This window comes from Gambusia affinis, linkage group LG19 (assembly GCF_019740435.1).
Source record: "Gambusia affinis linkage group LG19, SWU_Gaff_1.0, whole genome shotgun sequence".
Taxonomy (NCBI): domain Eukaryota; kingdom Metazoa; phylum Chordata; class Actinopteri; order Cyprinodontiformes; family Poeciliidae; genus Gambusia; species Gambusia affinis.
The window spans coordinates 3,906,638-3,928,141 of NC_057886.1; the positions used below are offsets into that span (position 1 = coordinate 3,906,638).

The 21,504-nt window shown below is 39.7% G+C and overlaps 2 protein-coding genes across 9 annotated transcripts in view; one reads left to right on the top strand and one right to left on the bottom strand.

Moving 5' to 3' along the window:
• The window catches only part of plppr2a (phospholipid phosphatase related 2a), a 109,902-nt gene that overhangs the window by 65,229 nt on the left and 23,169 nt on the right, over window positions 1-21,504 (bottom strand). For 6 of the 7 annotated variants that reach the window (XM_044099352.1, XM_044099345.1, XM_044099349.1 and 3 more), the window contains exons 1-2: window positions 3,078-3,196; window positions 2,498-2,733 (exon numbers count right to left, since the gene is read on the bottom strand). The exons of the other annotated variant lie outside the window; for it this stretch is intronic. In XM_044099352.1, coding sequence (XP_043955287.1) covers window positions 2,498-2,514 — 17 coding nt within the window. In that variant the 5' untranslated portion in view covers window positions 2,515-2,733; window positions 3,078-3,196. Of the gene's footprint in view, window positions 1-2,497; window positions 2,734-3,077; window positions 3,197-21,504 lie in introns of those variants that run through there. 7 annotated transcript variants of the gene reach the window in all.
• Window positions 11,103-21,503, top strand: LOC122821431 (paralemmin-2-like). Of its 2 annotated transcripts, XM_044099356.1 has the most exons (4): window positions 11,103-11,366; window positions 13,073-13,217; window positions 18,403-18,486; window positions 19,199-21,503. In XM_044099356.1, exons 3-4 carry the CDS (start codon window positions 18,438-18,440, stop codon window positions 20,020-20,022), a joined length of 873 nt encoding a protein of 290 aa, XP_043955291.1. In that variant the 5' UTR covers window positions 11,103-11,366; window positions 13,073-13,217; window positions 18,403-18,437; the 3' UTR covers window positions 20,023-21,503. The 2 variants fall into 2 exon arrangements, with proteins under 2 accessions (XP_043955291.1, XP_043955290.1); XM_044099355.1 differs by lacking the exon at window positions 13,073-13,217.

Sequence of the window (21,504 nt, forward strand, 5' to 3'; positions counted from 1 at the left end):
ACGGAAACGGACAGACAGGGGGCTCAAACCACAGAATCCCGCCATCGTCACAATTGTTCTGTTCGATGTTGCATTTATTTGGATCTCCTTCTCCATGAATGTCTTCATCAAATTGCTCCATTTTTAAATGTCCAGCTACATTAATGGAGATAAACCCCAAGGAGGAGAGTCATTCTGTATCGCTTCCATTCCAACTGGATGTTTTAAATCTTTTCAGTGTTTTAAAGCACCAGTACTCATGAATCGTCTGTTAACTTCTCACCATCATTGTAGCACACACTAGACTCCCAGACTTTTGCTAGCGGAAGAATTTCAGTGATCAGAGATGGTGTAACGGCTTATCTGTCAACATGTTTTTATTGAATTATTTATCATTTCAAATTTTCCGCTTACAAGAAAGGTTCTTAATTTTATGTTCTTTTTTTCTTAAGAAAATTAAAATAAAAAAATCAAATGACCTAAATAGAATTTTAAAAAGCTTTGCTCAGAAGCCATCCACTTGATCTGTAACATGGACCTCTACAGGGGTGTTAAAACAAGGTTCATCTTGGGTGTGTCTGTTGCCTGGCAATACACACGCTTCATAAATACAGCATCATTTTGGAGGAAGTAGAAGCCTCTCCTATGTCACACAGACATTCCCTGATCAATATTTTTAGATGATCGAGTAAATAGCAAAACAAGAAACGGGTCACGTCCAGGAATATTTATTTCCCTAAATAATCTGTCAGTGAAATCCGATGCACTTCTCTGTTACTCCCTCCTAATTACCGCCTAACTGGACCCTTCCTCCCTCCTCCAGTGCTGAGTCGGCTTTCCTGCCCAGTGTGGGTCTCAGCGGGATTGTCATAGTGGTAGATGAGATATGGCCTGAGCAGGGCCAAAATGAGAAATCTGCCAGTTATCAAGCCATTATGGCTTACAGCACAGCGGATGGCTGTCCCAGGGGTCTAATCTCCACCTGGTAGTGGACCCAGCCTCATGGTGATGTGATCCCCCCCCCCCTCACCCACCCCCACTCAGTCTCCAGACGCTCAGGAGGAAATCCCTCCATGCTCCATACCTGATGTCTGGAGTGAGGAATGTCCATTACAGGAGGTTGGGGTTAAGGATTTTAAAGGGGCAGTTTTATGTGTGTTTCTGGGAACACAGTGCCATTTCTTTAACGTAAAAACAGGCTAACCTTGTTTGGAAAAAGATGAACATCACATCCTGTTGGAACCAAACCTGGCAATCTGACTCTTGGGAGGCAGAAACGTTAAAGAAAACTGTCGTGAACGAAGTTGATTTTGTTGACGTCTCATCATCCAAATTTGAAGGAATATGCTGTTGCTGACTTTCCATAATATCAAGTTTCGGAAGAAGATACTTAGAGACCTGGTGAGAAAATCTGGTTATCATCAGTACTTTTAGTGGTTTGTAATTTGACTGAGACGATTAAGAGAGTATTGCTCAAAATGACCTCCTATTTTATGCTTGCTGTTGATTAAACCAGATTAAGCTGCTCTTCCTCCTCTGCAAAGTGTCAACAGAAAAGAGATTTTGCAAGGTTTTATAGAGAGCCTTGCATATTTACTTTATGATTTCCCGCACAGCCATTCAAAAAAAAAAAAGAAAAAAGCCAAATAATTACCATAAACGCATCAAAGCAACGGGTCTACAAATACCAAGAGATGGCTCCAGCTGGTCTGCTCCTGTTTTATGGCGATTGAAAAAATGAATTCCTTCTCATGTATTCGGATTTCTCAAGCTGAGATTGGCTGCGCCCACCGACCTCACCCCACCCCACCCACTTACTCAGGATCCAGTGGAGTGGTCCCTTGTTTTATAACAATAAACCCTCCAAGCCACAAAGGGAAATGATGCGTGTTATTGCGATCAGATGGGGGCCGAGGAGCATAAGAGGTAAAACTACAATCTCTCTATGATTAGATGTAAATGAAGGCGACGCCCATCGAGGAGGTGAACTCCTAATAGTGGATGGCAGAGCAAAGCGATGTGAGTGACAGGTTGAAGACCTGCTCGGAAATCGACTGCATTGGCGAAACCACGCCTAGCGCAAGCTAGCTCTGAAATATAGCACTGCAAACGCTGAGATGGTAAATGTTATTTGGGACTACAGTGTTTGTACTGCATTCATTTTTTTTTTTGTCTAATAACTAAAGTCAATGAGAAAATGTTGAGATGTTTTGCGCGTTTTGGCTGATTATTAACTGATTATCCAAGTAAAAAAGTGTTTGAAGACGCGTTTTAATGACATAATTGTGTATTTATCAGATGATTTACTCTACATCTTAGCTATGTAAATGTAAAGTACATTTGATCTCTGCAAATTTCAACTAGTCAGAGCTGTAAACCAAATGAAACAAGTTCAGGAGTATAAAAAAGGCCCCAAAGAACAACATTTCTGCTTTAAAGGGACAGCATTGTGTAAAATAAATAGACTTTTTTGAGCTTTACATTACATCATAATGTTATTATCTCATCCAAAACATACCTGGAGATTTGATTCATGCATGCTTGAGACGTCCTTTAATTTCCCATGGCAACCGTTCAGCTGTGCAAAACGCTCAGTCCTCACTCAGCTCCTGCAGACTAGCCAGCAGCAATTAGCAATCACCTGATGGAACTGCACGTCTGCTAAGCTGGTTGTATGAGCTGCCTCTCAGAGGAATGTTATTAAAGGGTGAATACAGGAGCCATGTTGTGATGACCAGCCTGAGTAAAGAACATCTGAAAAGCACAAGGAAAATTCAGAACAGATGAAGAAAACGAAGATTTTACATAAGCATTTACAGAGACATAACCAACAGAGATGGTGAACGATTGGCAAAGTAGCACAGCAAGGCACAGATATTTGGTATGCAGCTGCTGCCAGGAGGCGGAGAGGTGGGGAAAACAGTTTCTGCGTTCGGCAGATCCGGGATCAGAGCCCAGAGCCGCTGAGGCGCCGCGTTCAGACTCCCACACGGTGAGGCAGAAAGCCTCCTCTGGTGGGACGATCGGCAGCGGAGGCAGAGGAAGGGTGGGAGGATGAGACGAAAAAGTTTCACGTCTTAGAAAGGTTTCTTCCTCACGTTCAATATGCTGCGCTGGCAGTTGATGCTGGTCGATACTCCTACAAATGGAACGTATCTTTACGCCGCCTGTCCACCGGCATCGACTTCAACACCACAGACTCACCACTGGACCTGCTTCAACAGAACAGAAACATGTTGTATTGTTCCTCTGTAGGGCCAAATCAGACTCTTTACAAGAGTAAAAATATTTAAACACAAAATCAGAAGAAGAAACATTACCGGAAGGGGAAAATTAACAGTACAGGTACAAATGGGACAGTATTATGTATTTTCAGGCACATAGTGCAATCATATATCACAATCAAATGATACCTTCAGTTGTTGCAAAATTCTGTATATATCGTACACGACTTAAATGTTCCTTCATAGTTTAACAGCTTCAAATTGGGCCTCTGTCTCTTTAAGAAGCTCCTGCTCTTTCTGAAACTCCGCCTCCTGGAAGTCATCATGGCTCTTCTGTTAAACTTTTAACAACATTTATGCCAGCATTTCACTGAGGAGGAGATAATACAATGAGCTCAGCAGACGCAGAGATCCACCAGCTGTTTGCTAATTGCTGCCGGCTAGTCTGAAGGAGTCAAGTGGGGGAGTGGAAGGAGAGGGTTGCTTTGTGAGGTGGAAGTTCGGAAACTGCAGCTCTGAGGAGGAGCTTCGTCCTCGAAGGAGAAGCTAGGTCCAATTAAGCGTTTTGCACAACTGAATGGTTGCCGTGGGAGATTTAAGGATTTGTTAAGCAAGCTTGAAAGAATGAAAGCAGTCTCCAGGTATGTCTTTAATGAGGGAATAACTCTAAGACATAAAGCTGAAAAAAGTTGAGTTTACATGATGTGACTTTACCTAGATGTGACTTCACCTGTCACATCTAGGTAAAGTTGGTCTAACTATAAAACAAAAACTATTCTCTGTTTCAAGAGATCAGACATTATGACATTCATTTCTATATTTTAAGAAGAAGAAAAAGTATTATTGTCTTTTTAGTGTTTCTTTGTCTTATCAACTGTGTTTTTAAAAAAAATAGAAATAAATCAAATGAAAGAAACGACATGGAGTAACAGACATATTTTTAGAGGACGGATCAGCAGAGGCCAGAAATATCTCTATCCAAAAATAGTTCTTCTTCCCATCTTGAAAACTATTCTTACTTTAAGGCTTAAAGAGGTTGGCAATTTAAAACACTGCACAACAGTACAAGTAGTAGTAATCAATTGCATTTGCCGTCTGCAGGACAATAACAGCTATTTCTATTAGATATGATTCATACATTTTACACTTTAAATATCCCTGAAAATATATTTCAGATCTATTTTCGACTCCACAGAGTTATTATATTGCAAAAGAATGTACACCCCTTAAACCTTTATGTATTTAGTCAAGTTACAACCCAAACGTCAGTGGAGTTTATTAGAAATCTATGTAACAGATCAGTAAAAAGGGGGTTTAAATTGTATAAGTGGAAGGAAAACTATGTAGTTTTCAAAAGTTTTTATGAGGAGAAACTGGATTTGTTGGTGTGAAAACTACAGACATAAAACACAAACCCTTCAGTGAGTTACATGTAACACATACTTTAACTAAAGGTTACCTTATGGCCGCTTGCCCCTTTAACCTCACAGGATAATAATAAAGCATTCTAGTTTAACATATAACATAATTAGACCTCTATAAATTATAGATTTTCAGAATAGAACAACATAATTGCTGCCGCAGACGGCTCAGTCAAAGTCTTTTGTTTTTTTTAACAAACCCATGTGTCGCAGTTTCTTATATTTGCACCCAAAACTCGCGATCATCGCGGAGCAACGAAAACCTGTCCTACGTGGCAAATTGAACCCATCTCATGCACAAGATTAAGCATGTTTCCATAACAACTTATGACCAAAAATATTCAAACTGCTGGAACCAAATATAAATTTCTTCTATGCATAAAAAAAAATGCAATAAATTAGTATATTATTAGAAAGAACATTTATCAGGAAGTGAAACTTCTAATGCAGATGGATGTTTGAAAACGTGATTTTTGTTTTTGATGATGATGATGTTCATTATGATGATTTTACACTTACAGCTAATGAAAATAATAAACATAAAATGAAGAGTATGCTCAATACCTCCTTAAAGGCTTTTATCTTCAAAAAGTACAGAAGACACATTGTGACGTACATTTTACTGAATGTGACTGCAGTGCATATCCTATTTACTATGAAATTAAAAGAAAGCCAAAATTGTTATTATTAAAAGATTAATACTTTATATTACCTTACGTTACTAAAATGAACCTAAAATCTCCTTTTTATGAAGACTCTAATTGGTTAGTACATCATTGGACAATCCTGGCTTCAAGCAATTCCGTTGTGAAATCTTTAGGGGAGCATAATAGTGAAAATATTCAATCGCAACTTTTTTCTTCTTGTAACAAACACTAATATTCACAGAAGACGTGTAGCTGAGCTGAACGATGAAAGTTTTGTTTGGCACCCAGAACATGAGCTGTTTTCACTCGGCAGCGTCGGCCTGATGGACAGGCTGAACGGACGTCCTGAAGCTGAATCCCGCTTCCTGACTTTGATGGATCATGAATAAGAAAGAACGTCACCACGGCTCTACTCTAACAAAATGGTGTAGGGAAATCTAGGCGCGTTACAAAGGTCAACTCTCGACAGCGTCACAGCAGACTGGGTTTCAAAGGGATCGTCTTGGTTTAATCGACCTTCGGTGAGACAAACCGAACGTCCCGGTTCTCTTTTCTCATCCCTCACCCTCATGGGAGGATGGAGTCGCTGTGAAGAGCAGAAGGATGGAGGAAGGGCGGCGGATCATAATAGGCATGAAAATTATGGAGAACAGAGACTTTAAATAGAGTTATTTAGGTCACAGGACAGAGAGACGGTTCATCTGTACGTATGCATGCTGAGTGTTGTGGCTCTGAGCAGGTTGTGCAGACAGTATGCTACACGTCCTTCAGGCCACTTTGTGAGTGAGTCAGTGTGTGTTTATTGGGTGGATCATATGCTACCTCTGGGTGATTGTGGGTGTTTGCATGTGATGATGATGTGTAGACTGAAGCAGTTCCTGGATTTCCTTTAGCTGGAGAGAAGTGTCCAATGGAGATTCACGAACTCTTAACGGCAAGAGAAGATCCAAGACTCAAAGAGTTTTTGATCTAGCAGTATTGAAATTGTTCTTACTTTGGGCCGTTAACAGTTTGCCAAATCACATCTGGCTGTGGTAATATTCGTCAGTTTTAGCTTCATGGTTATGGTTTTTCAGACAAGACTGGCTGGGTGGAGATAAAGGAGTGTTTTCAGATCTCATCTTTCAGTTTTTTAAAGGGGCAGTATTATGTAAAAACATCCTGTTATAATGTCATCAAAAACATACCTGGAGTGTTGCCTTGATTCTTTCATGCATGTTTGAGAGATCCTTTAATTTCCATGGCAACCATTCAGCTCTGCAAAACGCCTGGTTGTACCTAGTCCCGCCTTCGAGGACGAAGCTCCTCCTCTGAGCTGCAGTTTCCAAGCTTCTCCGAGTTACAACAGCATCGCCACTCCCCCTCTCAGCTCCTTCAGACTAGCCAGCAGCAATTAGCAAACAAGTGGTGGAACTGGGCATTATGGGAGCTACTTCTCAGTACAATGGCGGTACAAAAAAAGTGCTGCTAAAGGGTTTATAGAGGAGTAAAGTGGCAATGACTTCCTGAAGGCAGCGTGTCAGAAAGAGCACAAGCTTCTTAAAGAGACAGAGGCCCATTTTCATGGTACAAAGTCAAATTTCTTTTCAGTCATATTTGAAATATAGAGCATTTTCTTTTATCAAGTGAAGGTAGCATAGTTACTTGACTGTGCTATAAAACGGTACTTTGGGCTTAGAAATACATAATACCGTCCCTTTAAGAATGTGCTGAAAGTAGTAAATAAATAAAGGAAGGTTCATGTTTAATATAGGTTGTTGGTAGATGAAAGAAAAGACTTTCTTCCACCATACTTCCAGTCTGCTCACTATAAGTAACAGAGCATCACTTTCCACTCAGATGTTGATCAGATGATAGAAAAATGCATGCCAACAGGTGATTGAGAGTCGTAGCGTCCAACGTGGAGCGAGGGAAACACAGATATGTGGAAAGTGCGTGGTGTGCAACAGTGAGTAACATCAGATCTCACCAATCTGTCGTCTGAGCGGAGGGAAAGGGTTAAACACTGACGGCAGCACAGGGCAGAGCTCGGCCTGATGGGAAACATGGCTCTGCCTAATTAACGAGCAGTTTACAGTGCCACTCAGACGAGCCGAGGCGACAGGGCCCACAGCATCCGTCTGCAGCAGCCGCGACTTTGATGCTGATTTGAGCCAATGATGAAGTAAGTCACGCTGACATCAGGCCACACGCAGGCCTCTGAAGGAAGACACACTGCCAGAGTTCAGTATCGAGGACCGAGAAGGACGCCCCTAAATAAAATCCTCTCTAACATAAGTAGAGTCAAATAGCATTTGATTCCAGTTATTAGCACTGTCAAGTAACCAACTTCAGTATATCAAATATGACTTAAAAGAAATTTGACTTTGTAATTTAATGCCTTGAACATTGGGTCGCTGTCTCTTTAAAAACTCCTGCTGCTTTGAAAACTCTGCCTTCGGGAAGTCGTCACAAAATGGCTCCTCTATCTGCGTTGCAGATGAGTGTTTGCTAATTACTGCAGGCTAGTCTGAAGGAGCAGAGTGGGGTCGTCACAGGGGAGGGCTGGTCTGTGAGGCGGAAGCTCAGAAGGTTGGAAACGGCAGCTAAGAGGAGGAGCTGTGTGTCGAAGGCGGGGCTAGGTCCACCCAGGCAGAATGGTTGCCATGGGAGATTAAAGGATTTCTCAAACATGAAGAAGGCAACACTGATGAGGGGAATAATAATATGACAGGATGTAGACCTCAAAAGAGTTGATTTTACAAAAAATTTCCCCTTTAATATTGTATTATACCCATCATACCTAAACCAATGATGTCGGACATTTCAGCTTTTCTTGGTTTAAAACCAGAACATAGAACCATACCATACCAACCATTACCATACTTTCAGAATCTGGTCGTTCTATGTCTTTCACCTCAATTTTTAAACCTAGAGTCTTATCTGTGCATACAGTCACACTGATGTGTGAAGTGATCACAGCCTCTCCCAACGCTTCGGTGTCACTTCTCACAAAACCTGAGAAAGCAGCGACACGCTAACAGGAGGTGACAGCACCAAAAGGCCATGTTGGACCAGAAAAGAGAAGGCAGAGGAAGAGAAGACTCTGCTGGAAGTTCAACATGGTTCGAAATCTGGGTCTGTGTCGTCTTTTCACGGCTATTTTCAGATAATGGCTGTCCTTCACCTGAGAGGAGTCGGATAAGAACCTCACGGACATTTTTTTCTCTGTACGCAATTTTAGCTTCGTGCCTCAGAAGGTCCAATTAATATGTTTCGAAATTTAATTTGAAAAATAGGATTTTTGACAGCCTGCGGATTAGTTTGTCACTTTGCCCATTTTGTAATCACTCATTTAGCATCTATGCACCAAAAATCTGGAACAAACTTCCAGAAAACTGTAAAACAGCTGAAACACTGACTTCCTTTAAATCTCAACTAAAAACCCACTTGTTTAGAGTTGTATTCAAAACGTAATCTATTGCAGATTTATTGATGGAATCTGACTATGTTGTGTTTTTATTGTTGATTCTATGTTGCATTGTATTTTTGTGTTTGATTTGATGCAAAGCACTTTGAAATGCCTTGCTGCTGAAATGTGCTATACAAATAAAGTTTGATTGATTGATTGATTGATTGATTGCCTTTTCATCTAGTGCCACTCTGCTTAGGTGAATAATTTAAATGTATGACAACTTGGGGACATTGTAGATAGGGAAACTAGAGAAGCACATTTCTGCCAAAAAATTCAGAAATTTTGCGATTAGTCTCAGAAATCTTCTAGAAAAAAAAAAACAAGAACATTTCTGAGTTTGAAAAGCTAAAAATGTCTAAAAAGTTTTGATTTTCAACTTTTGTCCAAAAGTAAAAAAATAAAAATTAAATAAAAATTTGATTTTTGACTCAGAAATGTCCGTGTTATTTTGAAATTTCAAATTTTAATCTCAAAATTCCAGTGTTTTTTTAATGTAAATTTTCTCCATAGTTGTATTTTAAATTGTTATAGTAAAACTGAAAAAAGGCACTAAAACATAACCCTGATTCAAGCCCTCTCTTACCGCCTTTAAACTAAGACCCTCAGTGTAAAGTTGAGTCTCTTTTGTAAAGTTTCTCTTCCAGAGGTTTAAGCAAAGGGAACCATTTTCATTCCACTGTCAGTCAAAGGCAGCGTTCTGAACCTGGCATCATGACCGGATCCATCATACTGACAGGAAACAAGGATTTGTTGGAATGTAGATGTACGCTTTGTCCATGAACACCATCACATAGTAAAAAAAAACAAAAGTATGATTTATTTTCCATTTCTCAATGGTTCAGTCAAGAAAACAATTGATATATATATATATATATATATATATATATATATATATATATATATATATATATATATATATATATATATATATATATATATATATATATATATATATATATATATATGTATATATATATATATATATGTCAGCTTCTAAGTGTGAAACAACAACTACCAGGACCTGAACACCAATCACATTTGGTTTTGTCTCAACCCCACACCTTTTTATTCCAGTTATATTCAAAATCTGATTGAATCGAATGCAAAATGGACCCAGTCCACATTTGGACTGTATTCACACGTTGACCTCTCAGTGTATTTGAACTGAGACGTTGACTTCCTTAAGTGATATTTCTGCAATTCAAGATTCTCTCTTAACAACAGACACATTGTCTCTTTGACTTGGGCAGGAATTTTGTTCTAAAAAAACTCATTTGTTTCCCCGAACATTTGAACTGAAGGTACTATAATGGGGTTTTCTTTTTTATTTTTTATTTTTTTTTTGCAAATTGATGTATTTGTGCCGATTCTGTTTTGTTGCCAAGAGTTGTAGTTCTCTGTAACTCACACCATTAACTTCTGTTTTGGTTTTAGGAAACTACCGATGCTTCGCATGCTGTGGGAGGTCTGAGACTTATCAGCATTAAACAGTGTTTGCTGATAAACAGACTGTCCCACCCACTCATCTGGTTGTGTTTATATTCACCATTTGAAATGGAAAAGGAAGAGTTGGGGCATTATAAGCTTAAATTGTTAAGCACAAAGTGTGTAGATGCATGTCAGTGTATATCCTTGTACTGCGTACTTTCCAATGTTGTTAGAAGTGTTACTAAGATTTCAGTGTATGTTGATTGTTGTCATGGTTTTCAGGTTTTGTTTCTGCGGGTTTAGAGGCAAACCTTTTCCTCTTCTCCTTTCTTTTTCATGTCTCTCTCCATTACATTTGAAATACACGCAGAGAGATCTCTAGTATAAGGTTCATATATATGTATCAAGTGGAGCGTGATGGTGAGAGCCGCAATGCTCCGCTTGTGAAAGTGAATCTGTTGGGCCTCATCTTCACACTAGAACATCAATTTTTTAGTGCCACACAGCTGGGCATGACATAAAAATAAGAAAGAAAGAAAAATCTGAAATATTTTAAAAAGTATTCACTTTCGGTATGACTTACTGACATACCGAAGACGTCTACTGTTTAGCTTTGTAGTTTTGCACATGGTTACTATGGTTACATAGACAGCAAAGCACCCAAAAAGCAGAGCTCACTCCTTAATTCCTCTCCATGCTGGATTCATTCTGTCTTTAAATTTCACTTCCCATCAGAACAACAGCCTAACATTTGAGCCCGAATTCTCCATCGGTAATCCTCTGAAGGCCTGACTGGAGTTTGCTCTACAAATCAAAGCCAGAGCAGCAGCAGCCATCGAACGGAGTGGTCCAGCTTGTTTACATCTCCCAGTAAGAGCACAGATATCCCTCAGCATGCAGACAATCTGCTGAGTCACTGAACTATCCGTTCTCGTACCCCTGCTCTCCGGGCCAGCTGTATCTCCCTTCGTTAGTCTCTACTAAAAATATCCCCCCTTCCCTCTCTCTCTCTCTCTCTCTCTGCTTGTAACATACAGAGAACGCCTTGTCTTTAGCGAGCATGACAGCAAAAAGGGAGTTGCCGAAGTATAATATCAAAACCAGGTTGTCTTCCACGACACATACTGGTGTTTTCACAACCGAGACCAGATCGCTTTCACTGGACGGAGACGCGACCGATTGAGTTGCCTCATTTGACCGCTCCAACTGCACGGTAAGCACCTTTAGATTCAGAATTACATGGGATGTAGTCGAATCAAAACGACGCTCCTCTGCTGGTCGCAGAGTTTCAGAGTTCAGAGTTTCAGAGTTTCAGAGTTCAGAGTTCAGAGTTTCAGAGACAGCCGTGGCAAGAAAGTTCTCAGAGTTTGGGCGGCGCAAAATAGTGAACAAGGCCTTTTGTGCAACTGACTAGACCTCGATGGTCTTGGTACTGATGGTTTGCAAGTAGGAGGGAATTACCACAGAGGAAGAAGACAGAGAGGAAAACCTGTTGGATAGAAGTCTGATTTAACGACACAAAGTCAGGTGGAGTGACTTCGGAGTAGAAACAGATGAAATGGTAGAAAATGGTAAATAATCTGTTCTTGTGCAGCCCTCTATTAAGTCCAAAGTACCTCTAACTACCTCACACTACATTCAGTCATTGAAGGTATAGGCAGTCTGATTTTTTTTAGTGTCCTCCCATGTTAAAGTCTGACCATTGGTGTGTCCCATGACTCTCACAACATGTCATGCCTTGTCACTGCCAAACCGAGATGCTTGCGAGTTGAGGTCGCGCTCTGATGTAGCGTTCCGGGCGCGGCCGCTTGGACTCGGTTACGGTTTTGGATTCGCTCCTCAAGCTCACCAGCAGCTTTCAAACGAAACGGATCTCCTGAGAGACGTGGGAACTGATAACAGACAACAGGCAGTTTCTGTGAAAAGTTTACATCTAGATCAACAGAAGGGATGTTTTGGAACCATTTTTAACTTCGTAGATTCATTTTTTTTTTTTAGATATGTACAGCATGTGATGCTTTGGAAAAAAACAACTGTTCTTGAGTTCGCCAGGTCAAAATTATAGATATAGAAAAAAAACTCTTTTTTTTCCCCCTCGTTGCCTAACATTAAATCTGGCCAAATTTTGGTCACCAGACCAAACGTCTTTATCAGAGAGTAATGGCTTCCTCATTCCTGAGCGGCTTTTCCACATGTCACAATAACACTAGTTTCTCTTTGGATTGTGATACGTTTTTTACTAGTTTAAGGCGGCGTATCAGGCTCATAAACATATTTTACAACAGAATACATTAACTCTTTGAACAGGTGAACTTGGGACATTTGAGTTTGTGGATTTTGAACCCAAGGATGACCGAGACGTTTGGACTTTTGGAATTTTCTTCCTGATGTCTTACCCGATTCTGTTTCATTGTTTTACGATGTCACTCAAGGAAGCAGGCGTACCTTAAAATAAATCTTCAGGTGTGCCTCTGAATTAACTCAAAAGCCATGACATCATCAGTATCCCCTTTGTTAAATACAACTTTGAAGAATCCAAAATTCTTTTTTGAAAAAAAAAATATATATATAAATAATAATAATAATAATAATAATAATAATAATAATAATAATAATAATAATAATAATAATAATAATAATAATAATAATATCCAGCTCTCATTATTCTGGCATTTGAAAAACATTTTTGCCAACCTAAGCTACATAAACGTAAAGTTTTAACAATCCTCGCCTAGTCTGAACATTACTTCTAGGATCCTCCGGAATCAAGGCGATAAAAGACGCATCAAAAATAGCAACCTAACAATATCGGATGAAAGAAAAGAAATATAGTCATTAATAAGTCAATGAATGGGATGTAGCGTTTATTTGATGTGGGATGAAAAGGCTCTCCATTAACTATTTGCGTGTTTCCTGCAGGCCACGCATATTTGAGGATAAACAACACTACACTGTGTCTCCCCAGTGGCTGCTCATGCACACTGGAACATCCTCCCACACAGTGCAACACAAACTCCATTTCCCAGCCAGAGGCTTCCTCAGCCACAGACGGTTTGTAGTGCAGGTGAATTTGGTGGAATGTGAAGATGGAGGAAAACCCTCCCAGGAAGATAATGTCCTGGCAGCTGCATGTATTACTCTTGAAGTTAAAACTTAGTGTTGGGGAGGGGGAGAAATTGGCTTTACTTTATTGATAAAACTGAGAGATGTGTGATTTAAATCTTTAGTCTTGGCACAACCTGATAGTCAGAAATCAATAGCTTCGCACTTTGTCTGCATCAGTTGTTGTTCTGCAAGAACCAGCCTGGATGCGATGCAGAACAGAGAAATGAATCCAAGAACCTGCAGTCTTAATCACCAAATCAACGCCAAAGTCACAGACAGCTTATCTTTAAATCAAATCAGAGTTAAATATTAAATGTCCCAACTCAAGACTTAAAATACTCAAGTAAATAAAAAATAAAAAAATATCACCATGATATCAGTAGTAACATTTTTTCAATTCTTTAAAATGTGAAAGTTTATAAGGTGCACCAGTCAAAGCATTGGTTGTTCCAATTAACATAATAGAACTACACACACAAGATACACACATATTGCAAGCTTTTGCATGATGTCATCTATGACCTCATCAACGACCTCAATGTGGAAACCCTGATAAAGTGTCTTAATCTGTACACCACTGCCCACTTAATAATGATATCTTTTTAAATAAACTTTCTAAGAGTATATATATATATAATATGTTTACAGTCATGATTTTAAAGTGTAACAGGAAGCCGGAGCGTCCAGAGAGAAACCTGCAAATTTCTTTTTGATATTTTATTTATGAAATGTAATTACAAAATGTGTTTCTGACATTTTGTAATTAAATGTCCGAAATACATTTAATTGTTTCTAAGTCTTTATTGTGAAATAAAGGCTCTAGTGGCCTCTTTTTAATAGTAGTAGACAGGGAAGCGGGTCATGAGAGAGGGGATTCAAACCCAGGGCTTTGTTGCTCCCCACTGAGCCACTGTCCAAGCGTCTAATTCACTAAATTAATGTGAAGTTCCTGAATGCTTCAATGTATTGAGATTCAAGCATTCAAAGTCTCAGAACGTCTTTGATCTATTGTGATGTGGTTTACAGCATCACCAGATTCACATTGCATTGCTTCAGATCCAATGTTCTTTGAAGACAGGGAGGTCTTTGACTAGGACAGAAAGTTCAGGATAATTATCTTTGCACAGTATGGCGTTGTGCTTCCTTATGTTGAGGAAAAACCTCAGGTTGTCTCTGTGTTTTGGTTTCTCGTGGCCTTTTGGGATGTCAGCCCCCAACTCTGCCATTTAGGGATCTATCCAGCTGAAGGGTTTGACCTTTCCCCTTTGAAGGTGAAGTGCTGTGAATGCTGGGATCTGGAGTTCTTTTACCAGTTCAGGCATCAGTGGTTACGCACTGCCATTTGTTCACATGGTTGAACGGTTGAATCTGGAACAAGCTACTAGCAAACTCCTAAACAGCCAAAACACCGAGTTCCTTGAAATCAAAGTTAAACCCACACCTGTTCAAAACGACCTTTGACACTGATTGACAGATGTGGTGTGCACTGATTATTTTGATGGTGGCATTTGACAAAATGTAGTGTTTGTCGCTTGTTTCTCGATTGGTTGTTTTCATGACGCAAAGCACTTTGAATTCTGAAATGCGCTTTACAAATAAACTGGGCTTCAATCACAAAAACGGGTTTCAAGTTATCTTGTCGTGGATTAGCATCTGAGACAGGTGATTTTGTTACCGCTTAGCACCAATCTGCCTCACTTTTTTTGTTTCAGTCTCCGTCTGGCATCAGCAGCCTGTTTGCTTACGTCCTCCCAAATGAGATCCAAGATGGCAGCACCACAAGCTTTGGTTCAGCTCGTTGTAGTGGAGATAAAATGACAGACGAGCGCAGCCAGATGGCAAGCTGTTCCTCCTGATCTCTGGAACGAACGCTTAAGACATGCGGAAAGCGCCCGTTGTGCAATATGTCTCGTCGTGTCTCAGAGCGCGTTTCCGTGGCTCTAGATGATTCAAAAACGTAAATGTAGAGAAAAGGATCTGCCAGGCTGTGTAGTTTTTCAGCAAATGAAGCAGCGTGGTGTTGTCATTTTTAGACAGCTTGTCGTACTGGAAACACTCCTTTCAAGTTTCAAGGTACGTTCCCTTCCAAAAGTAGTAGTCTTGGACTTTCTCACGTTTTGCCTCTTTACAGTAACATCTAAGCGTCTTGAAGTGTCTGGAAAGCACTAGGAAAATGTAATGTATTATTATTGTTATTAAAATGCTACATATTTTATTGGTATTTTAAGCAACAACACAAAGTTGTACACAATTATGAAGAAGGAGAAAAAGTATTTGTGATTTTAACAAGGCAGTATTATGGGTTTCCAAGAACAACGTGCCTGTTTTAAAGCACGATCAAGTAACTGTTACCTTCCCTTGTTATAATATGACTTTTTTAAAGTCATATATCAAATAACTTGACTTCCCTATGACACCCTGAAGTTGCACCTCTGTCTCTTTAAGAAACTCCTGCTTTTTCTGAATCTCCGCCTTCAAGAAGTCACCTCAACATGGCTTCTCTATTAACCCTTTAACAACAGTTTTACCTGTGTTACACAGACAAGTAGCTCCTTGTCTGTGTAACACAGATCTGAAGATCTGTAGTTCTTCCAGATGTTTTAAATGTGAACATTTTCCAGCTGTGTGAAAAACAATGCAGAGTTTTCTCCAGTCGAATGGAATGGAGACTAGAGGCCTCCCTGTATGAGCCAATAAATAAGGGGAAGCATTCTGACATCCTTAAAGCAGGTAGATAAGCAGAAGCCAATGAAATATGCCACTCTTGGTCCAGAAAAATGTGAGTTATCAACATTTATGAAATGCTTGTTCCATGTTCTATACAAAGTGGGAACATTTGGGACACACAGACATCTGGCTCTTCTCCCTGATTCACTGCTGTGAATCACTGGTTAGGAGCTATATTGTGTTTTTATTTGTGCTGAAACATGTTTTGTCTTTGGCATTGGGTGCATGTGCATGTGCATGCGTGCGTGCGTGTGTGTGTTTGTCAAGAAACAAACCAAAAGTCAAAAGACGCCTGAGGAGGACACTAAAAAGGCAGCTGCTGCCAGAAAAGAGGTCTGTTAGCAAGAAAAGACAGACTCTATCAACTCTACTGCAGTCACAAACACACAGCAACTACTGGGTACGACCAAATACACAAAAGGCAACATGGAGATTTCTCTCACAGACTGAAGCTCAGTGCTAAATTTATCTAGACGGGACATTTCAGTTCATTGTCTTCTAATCTGTTATAGAGGCAGAAATATGTATTTACCAGTCAAATGGTGACTTATTGTTACCTATGTTACCTTCGGTTTTTATTAAAATGCTTATTTATTTATTAGCTTACTTATTAAAATCATTCAAACACCTGGTCATGGATTGAAACCTGTTTTATTTAAATTTCTATGCAAAATAAAAACTTCCTGGCAAAATTGCAAATTATGAATTTCTTTCAAGTCATATTTCAAAATCATTTTTATAATGACTGAAGGTTAGATAGTTACTTGAATGTGCCATGAATTTTCACTATGTGGATGGGAAAACATAATACTTTGATTAGCTGAACATCAATATTGATGTACACATTGCTCCTTTTATGTTTTCTTCTGCGTCCTCTAAGGGCTAAATGATAACATCAAGCTGTTAGCGCATGAAGCAAAAGTCAAATCTTGTGTTTTTGAATACATTGTGGCCAATAAGACTGACTCTGGTTGCAGTGAGGCAAAGTGTGAAGAAGTTAGGATACTTTTGTAAGGCCCTGTAGTCAAACTTTAGGAGTACAGTCGATATATCTTCCAATCCTCTACGGCACCCAGTGCTGGGCTAAAACACAACCACAACGCCTGCTGCCATAATCTTGTCTCCCTATTTGTCTCACTATGACTGAAATGTTCGTGGGCTCAGAAAAGGGAGATGGGGGGTCGAGAGGGGTCACATTAAAAGGTCAGTATGAGGACGTGAGCGTAATTAGCCCCTAAAAACTTCTATTTCCTCGCCCGGAGACGGACATCAACAAGGTCGAACAAGGTCAAGAGTTGGAAGTACGGGTCGTTAGCTTCACGTTAGCTTATTTCTCCACTCTATCGGTCTGTTTGCGATGCCTGTCTAGATTTTCCAGAGGATGATTAACCGTAGCCAAGGCCTTAGCTGAAGAAAAAGAATTTAAAACAAAGTGACAGAGCGGAGCCACGGAAGGAAAACAGCTCGGCTTTGAGACAACGGCGCCCTTGTCTGTAACCGTCTCTCCACAGTGCGGGATCGGGGCTGTCACTGGGACTTATGTGAACCCATCCTCATCACATGTCAACACTGTGAACAAAGTTACAGAAAGGTTGAAGTGGAAACACAAAAAGTGAAGACGTGAAACTGAAGGCTGAGCAGCTAATACATCACCATGGGAACAATAGAAAGAAAGAAGCACAAAAATGTGGTTGAGTATTTTTGCTTTATGCGTTGGCAGTTTTGTAGTGATTCCATATTGCATCCCATTAAAACTGTTTAACGAGGACATCTAGTGGCCACATTGTTTTCAGCAGTCAGGGAACACAACAAGGTTAGTAATAATAGTTTTACATACACTCATGGTGAGCACGAATATCACATTAATTTTGAGCTCTTTAGATGCAGTTGATCTGCTTTGAGGGTGTGATGGTTTAAAAATAACGTTACTGATATCTAAAAACTCAAAGTGAGTGCATAAGTTCATGTTGTAAGTGAAGTAATCTCCCAGTGGATCCAACACTTTTTCATCAATGTTAAAGAATTATTGAGTTAAAACAACTATTTCTATTTTTTTTTTCTTGTTTATCCAATTGTAAATTGTACAGCTGCATTGGACAAATGGATGTAAATAATGAAAAAAATAATACTACATTTGGTTATGTAAACTTTGGCCCAAATCATCAGCTAAATCATTGGAAATTTGACATCGTAGGATTTTCCTGCAGGATATTGAAAGCAATCAAACATCAAAACTAGCCTGAGAATACGTAAGGGTGTCTTTCATTAAGTATGTGGTTGATTGAGTGTGTGAAAAGTCCCATCTCCACAACCTCTGCACATGTGGAGGTTTTTTTTTTTAACAATCGCACATCCTGTGTAGAATTTGTGCTATTAATTTTTGCTTAAGGACTAAACTTTCCCTATTGTCTTTGCAGTTACTAAAGAAAGGATCAATCTTTAATCCAGTTAAATGGCACAGCGAATGTCTCATGAAGCTGGTGGACAAGATGGCCGATCGGGTGAGGAAAAAAACAGTCCTCTTTCTAAATGATTGAATTAATCATTGCTAATATTCATGTTTTATTTTTGTTGTTCTTCTGTTCTCCAACTAAATATGTCGTCTTTATTCAATATCGTTGTGTCCAAGTTCTGCCCCAAGGGTACAACTGCAGTGAGCAGCATGTGAACTACGTTATTTTTAGCCTTTTGTTGTTTCTTTATGTTAATTTTTTATGGCCACTGGAGGCCTGAGTGGAAGGGGGGGGAGTGAGTTAGATTTCCTAAACTGGGTCGTTTGTGAAACTGCAGTTTGAAACCACTTGGCTTCAAACTTTAGACTTGGCATGTTGAGTCCTGAAACTTTTAGATGCGTCCCGTGTCCTACACACTTTAATTAAATGGTGAAAGTGTCTCACCAGCATGCAGTCAAGCTTTACAGAGCTCTGCTAATGAGCTAATATTGGAGCCAGGTGTGCTGAAGCAGAGACCTCTAAAAGTTGCAGGACCTTGAGGACTGGAGTTTGAGACCACTGCCTTGACCCATTGTTCCTACCTCAGTGACTTCAATTGCCTGTAGTACTTTTACTTTACATGTGATTGTACCAGTTTCGCCCTTTGGGAGATGCGCGACTCTTAATGCAAATCAAATCAAGTGGCTTACATTGCTTATCTGCATGTGTACTAATTCCATCTAATTTCTTGTTGTCAAATACTTTTACTTTGTCTTTGCAGTCCTTGGGATGTTGGCTGTGCAGGTGGAGAGAGATCCAAAGACGGGTGCCACCGTCATCAAATCAGTGGCCCCCATCTCCTCACCTCCTGGTGCTCCGACATCTACAACCATCTTTGACGATGGGAGGAAGAGCATCCACACCGTTGGCAGTTCGGTAGGTGAACCTTCGACCGAAGAGCTTGGTGAGATATTGACCGTCATTAATGATGTCGGGATGACGGTGCTGCTGGATGATGTAGCAGTAACGCTAAACAAGGCAGAGATTACCACTGGGAATGGAGAAAGAAACAAAAGTCAAGATCAAGTCCTGAGTTTCATCACTCCTAATGGCACATCAAAGGAAGACTTTACACAGTTGGACAGCTCTGGGTATAAAAGGGAAGCTGAGAGGATAAAAGAGTGTGCAAGTGTTAGCATCCCAGATAAAGAAACCAAGATCGCCACCAAAGACACTGCAGAAATTCTGGAGAACATAGAGGGTCAAAGCCTGGAGGAAGATCCAGTCACTCTTGTGTTCCTGGGTTACACTGACGCATCGCCTGAGGAGGATCACAATGAAGAGGACTACGAAGGTATGCTCACTGCAGAGCGGGTCATTATTACTGAGGACGGTGAAGAACACCTAGTGGAGCCAGGAACCACTGCTTCACTTCAATCGCCCTCGGCAAGCAAAAGAGAGCAAGAGACTCAGAAAAAGAGTCAAGACACGACCCTTCAGGATGTTCCACTGAGTGATGACGACGTAGAACCCGAAACTCAGAGAGAAGGCAGTGTTGGGAATGATGGCAGGCAGAAGAAATGTCGGTGTTGCTCTGTCATGTAGAAGATAACTAATGGAAGACAATAGGTGTATGTTTGGACACATATTTCCCTTAAGCTCAGTCTTTATCAAAGTTAAAGTCTGCTTCCCCCTCCTAGTGGACAGAGCACAGGATTTCTTTTTCAGGACTCAAGCAAAAACTTTGGTCATATATCAGCCAAGTAAGTTCAATGATGTATGTTTGGGGATTGCTGTCTGTATCGTTTTTCATGGTTTTGCCTGGATTAACGTGTAAATCCAGGCAAAGTTTGACGTTCTTGTTGGGTATAAACACTGTGACATCTCTTGACTAGATGCTTCAAGAGTGCAGTCGCCACAGAGAACAAAAACATTGTTATGTTGCTATGGATACTTTGGTCTAGGTCTGCTCATGTAGGAGGGATTGCTGAAGAAAATAAGGAGATTTTAATATGTTGAATTGACTTCAAATCAGGCTGCATTACTGGATTAAATTTAGATTTTTTTGTTGAAACCATTTAATAATTTTATATATTACGCTTCTTATGTTCGTTGTAGAAAAAGAACACCTGGTGCCTACCCAACTCCTAACGTCTGTGCCTTTTTTAAATAAATACAGAACGAATAAATAATCTTGATGTAAAGTTGAATGTGACATCTCTTAACTAGATGTCTGCTACTAAACTGCAGTGCTAACGTAGGCGTGGTTTGAACCCTCTTAAACCTACGCGTACAAAAACGTATGACCTTGTACTAATCTTTTATGCTAAATAGAGCTAACAAATAAAAACATCTGACAGTGACTCTCTACTCACATTCTGACAAGGAATGGATATCAAAACCCCTGAATCCTCTCAAAGAAATTGTCCACATCATTCCTATATTTCATAATGCTATATTCCAGAGGAAATGCCGATTAAAACATGAGAATATCAACCTTTTGCCTCTATCAGGATGACTTAAATCATAGCTAAAGCTTCAAAGAATGGAGGATGACCCAAATAAACGGACTCTGATTATACATAACCAGCAAATTTAGCTGCTTTGTCATCTACCTTTTAATAAAACTGAGGTAAAAAATAATAATAATAATAATAATTCAGTTTGACACTGAGGTGTCATTTTCCATGCTTATAGTGCATGAATTGTATATTTGATCGTCTAATTTTCAGATGTAAGCTGAGAATGCTGGCAGGATATTATTAGTTATATATTACTGATCATGAAACAGGTTTTTATCCATCCTTATATCTCAAACCCATGAACAGTTTTTAGAAAGTCGTTGTTATGGTGGCATAGCCTTCTCATTTTCAGGTGATGAACTGAATGGTGCTCCATGTTTTGTAACCCTGCTTTAAACGGCTCCATGACATTATCACTGTGTTACTTAATGGTCTTTATAATGCTGCTTGTTCTCTAACCAGTTTCGGTTAGAGAAACTCTAACATTTTTTAGGCCCCCTCCTAAAAAATGTAAATATGGACAAATAAATAAAACAGCTTTTTCTTTTTTTTCCTTTCATTTACT

Excerpts from the sequence above, each read along its gene's own strand:
- LOC122821431 (XM_044099356.1), top strand. The coding sequence starts at position 18,438 with ATGGCACAGCGAATGTCTCATGAAGCTGGTGGACAAGATGGCCGATCG. Across the intron at positions 18,487-19,198 it reads TGGACAAGATGGCCGATCGG|TCCTTGGGATGTTGGCTGTG; the intron begins GTGAGGAAAAAA and ends TTGTCTTTGCAG.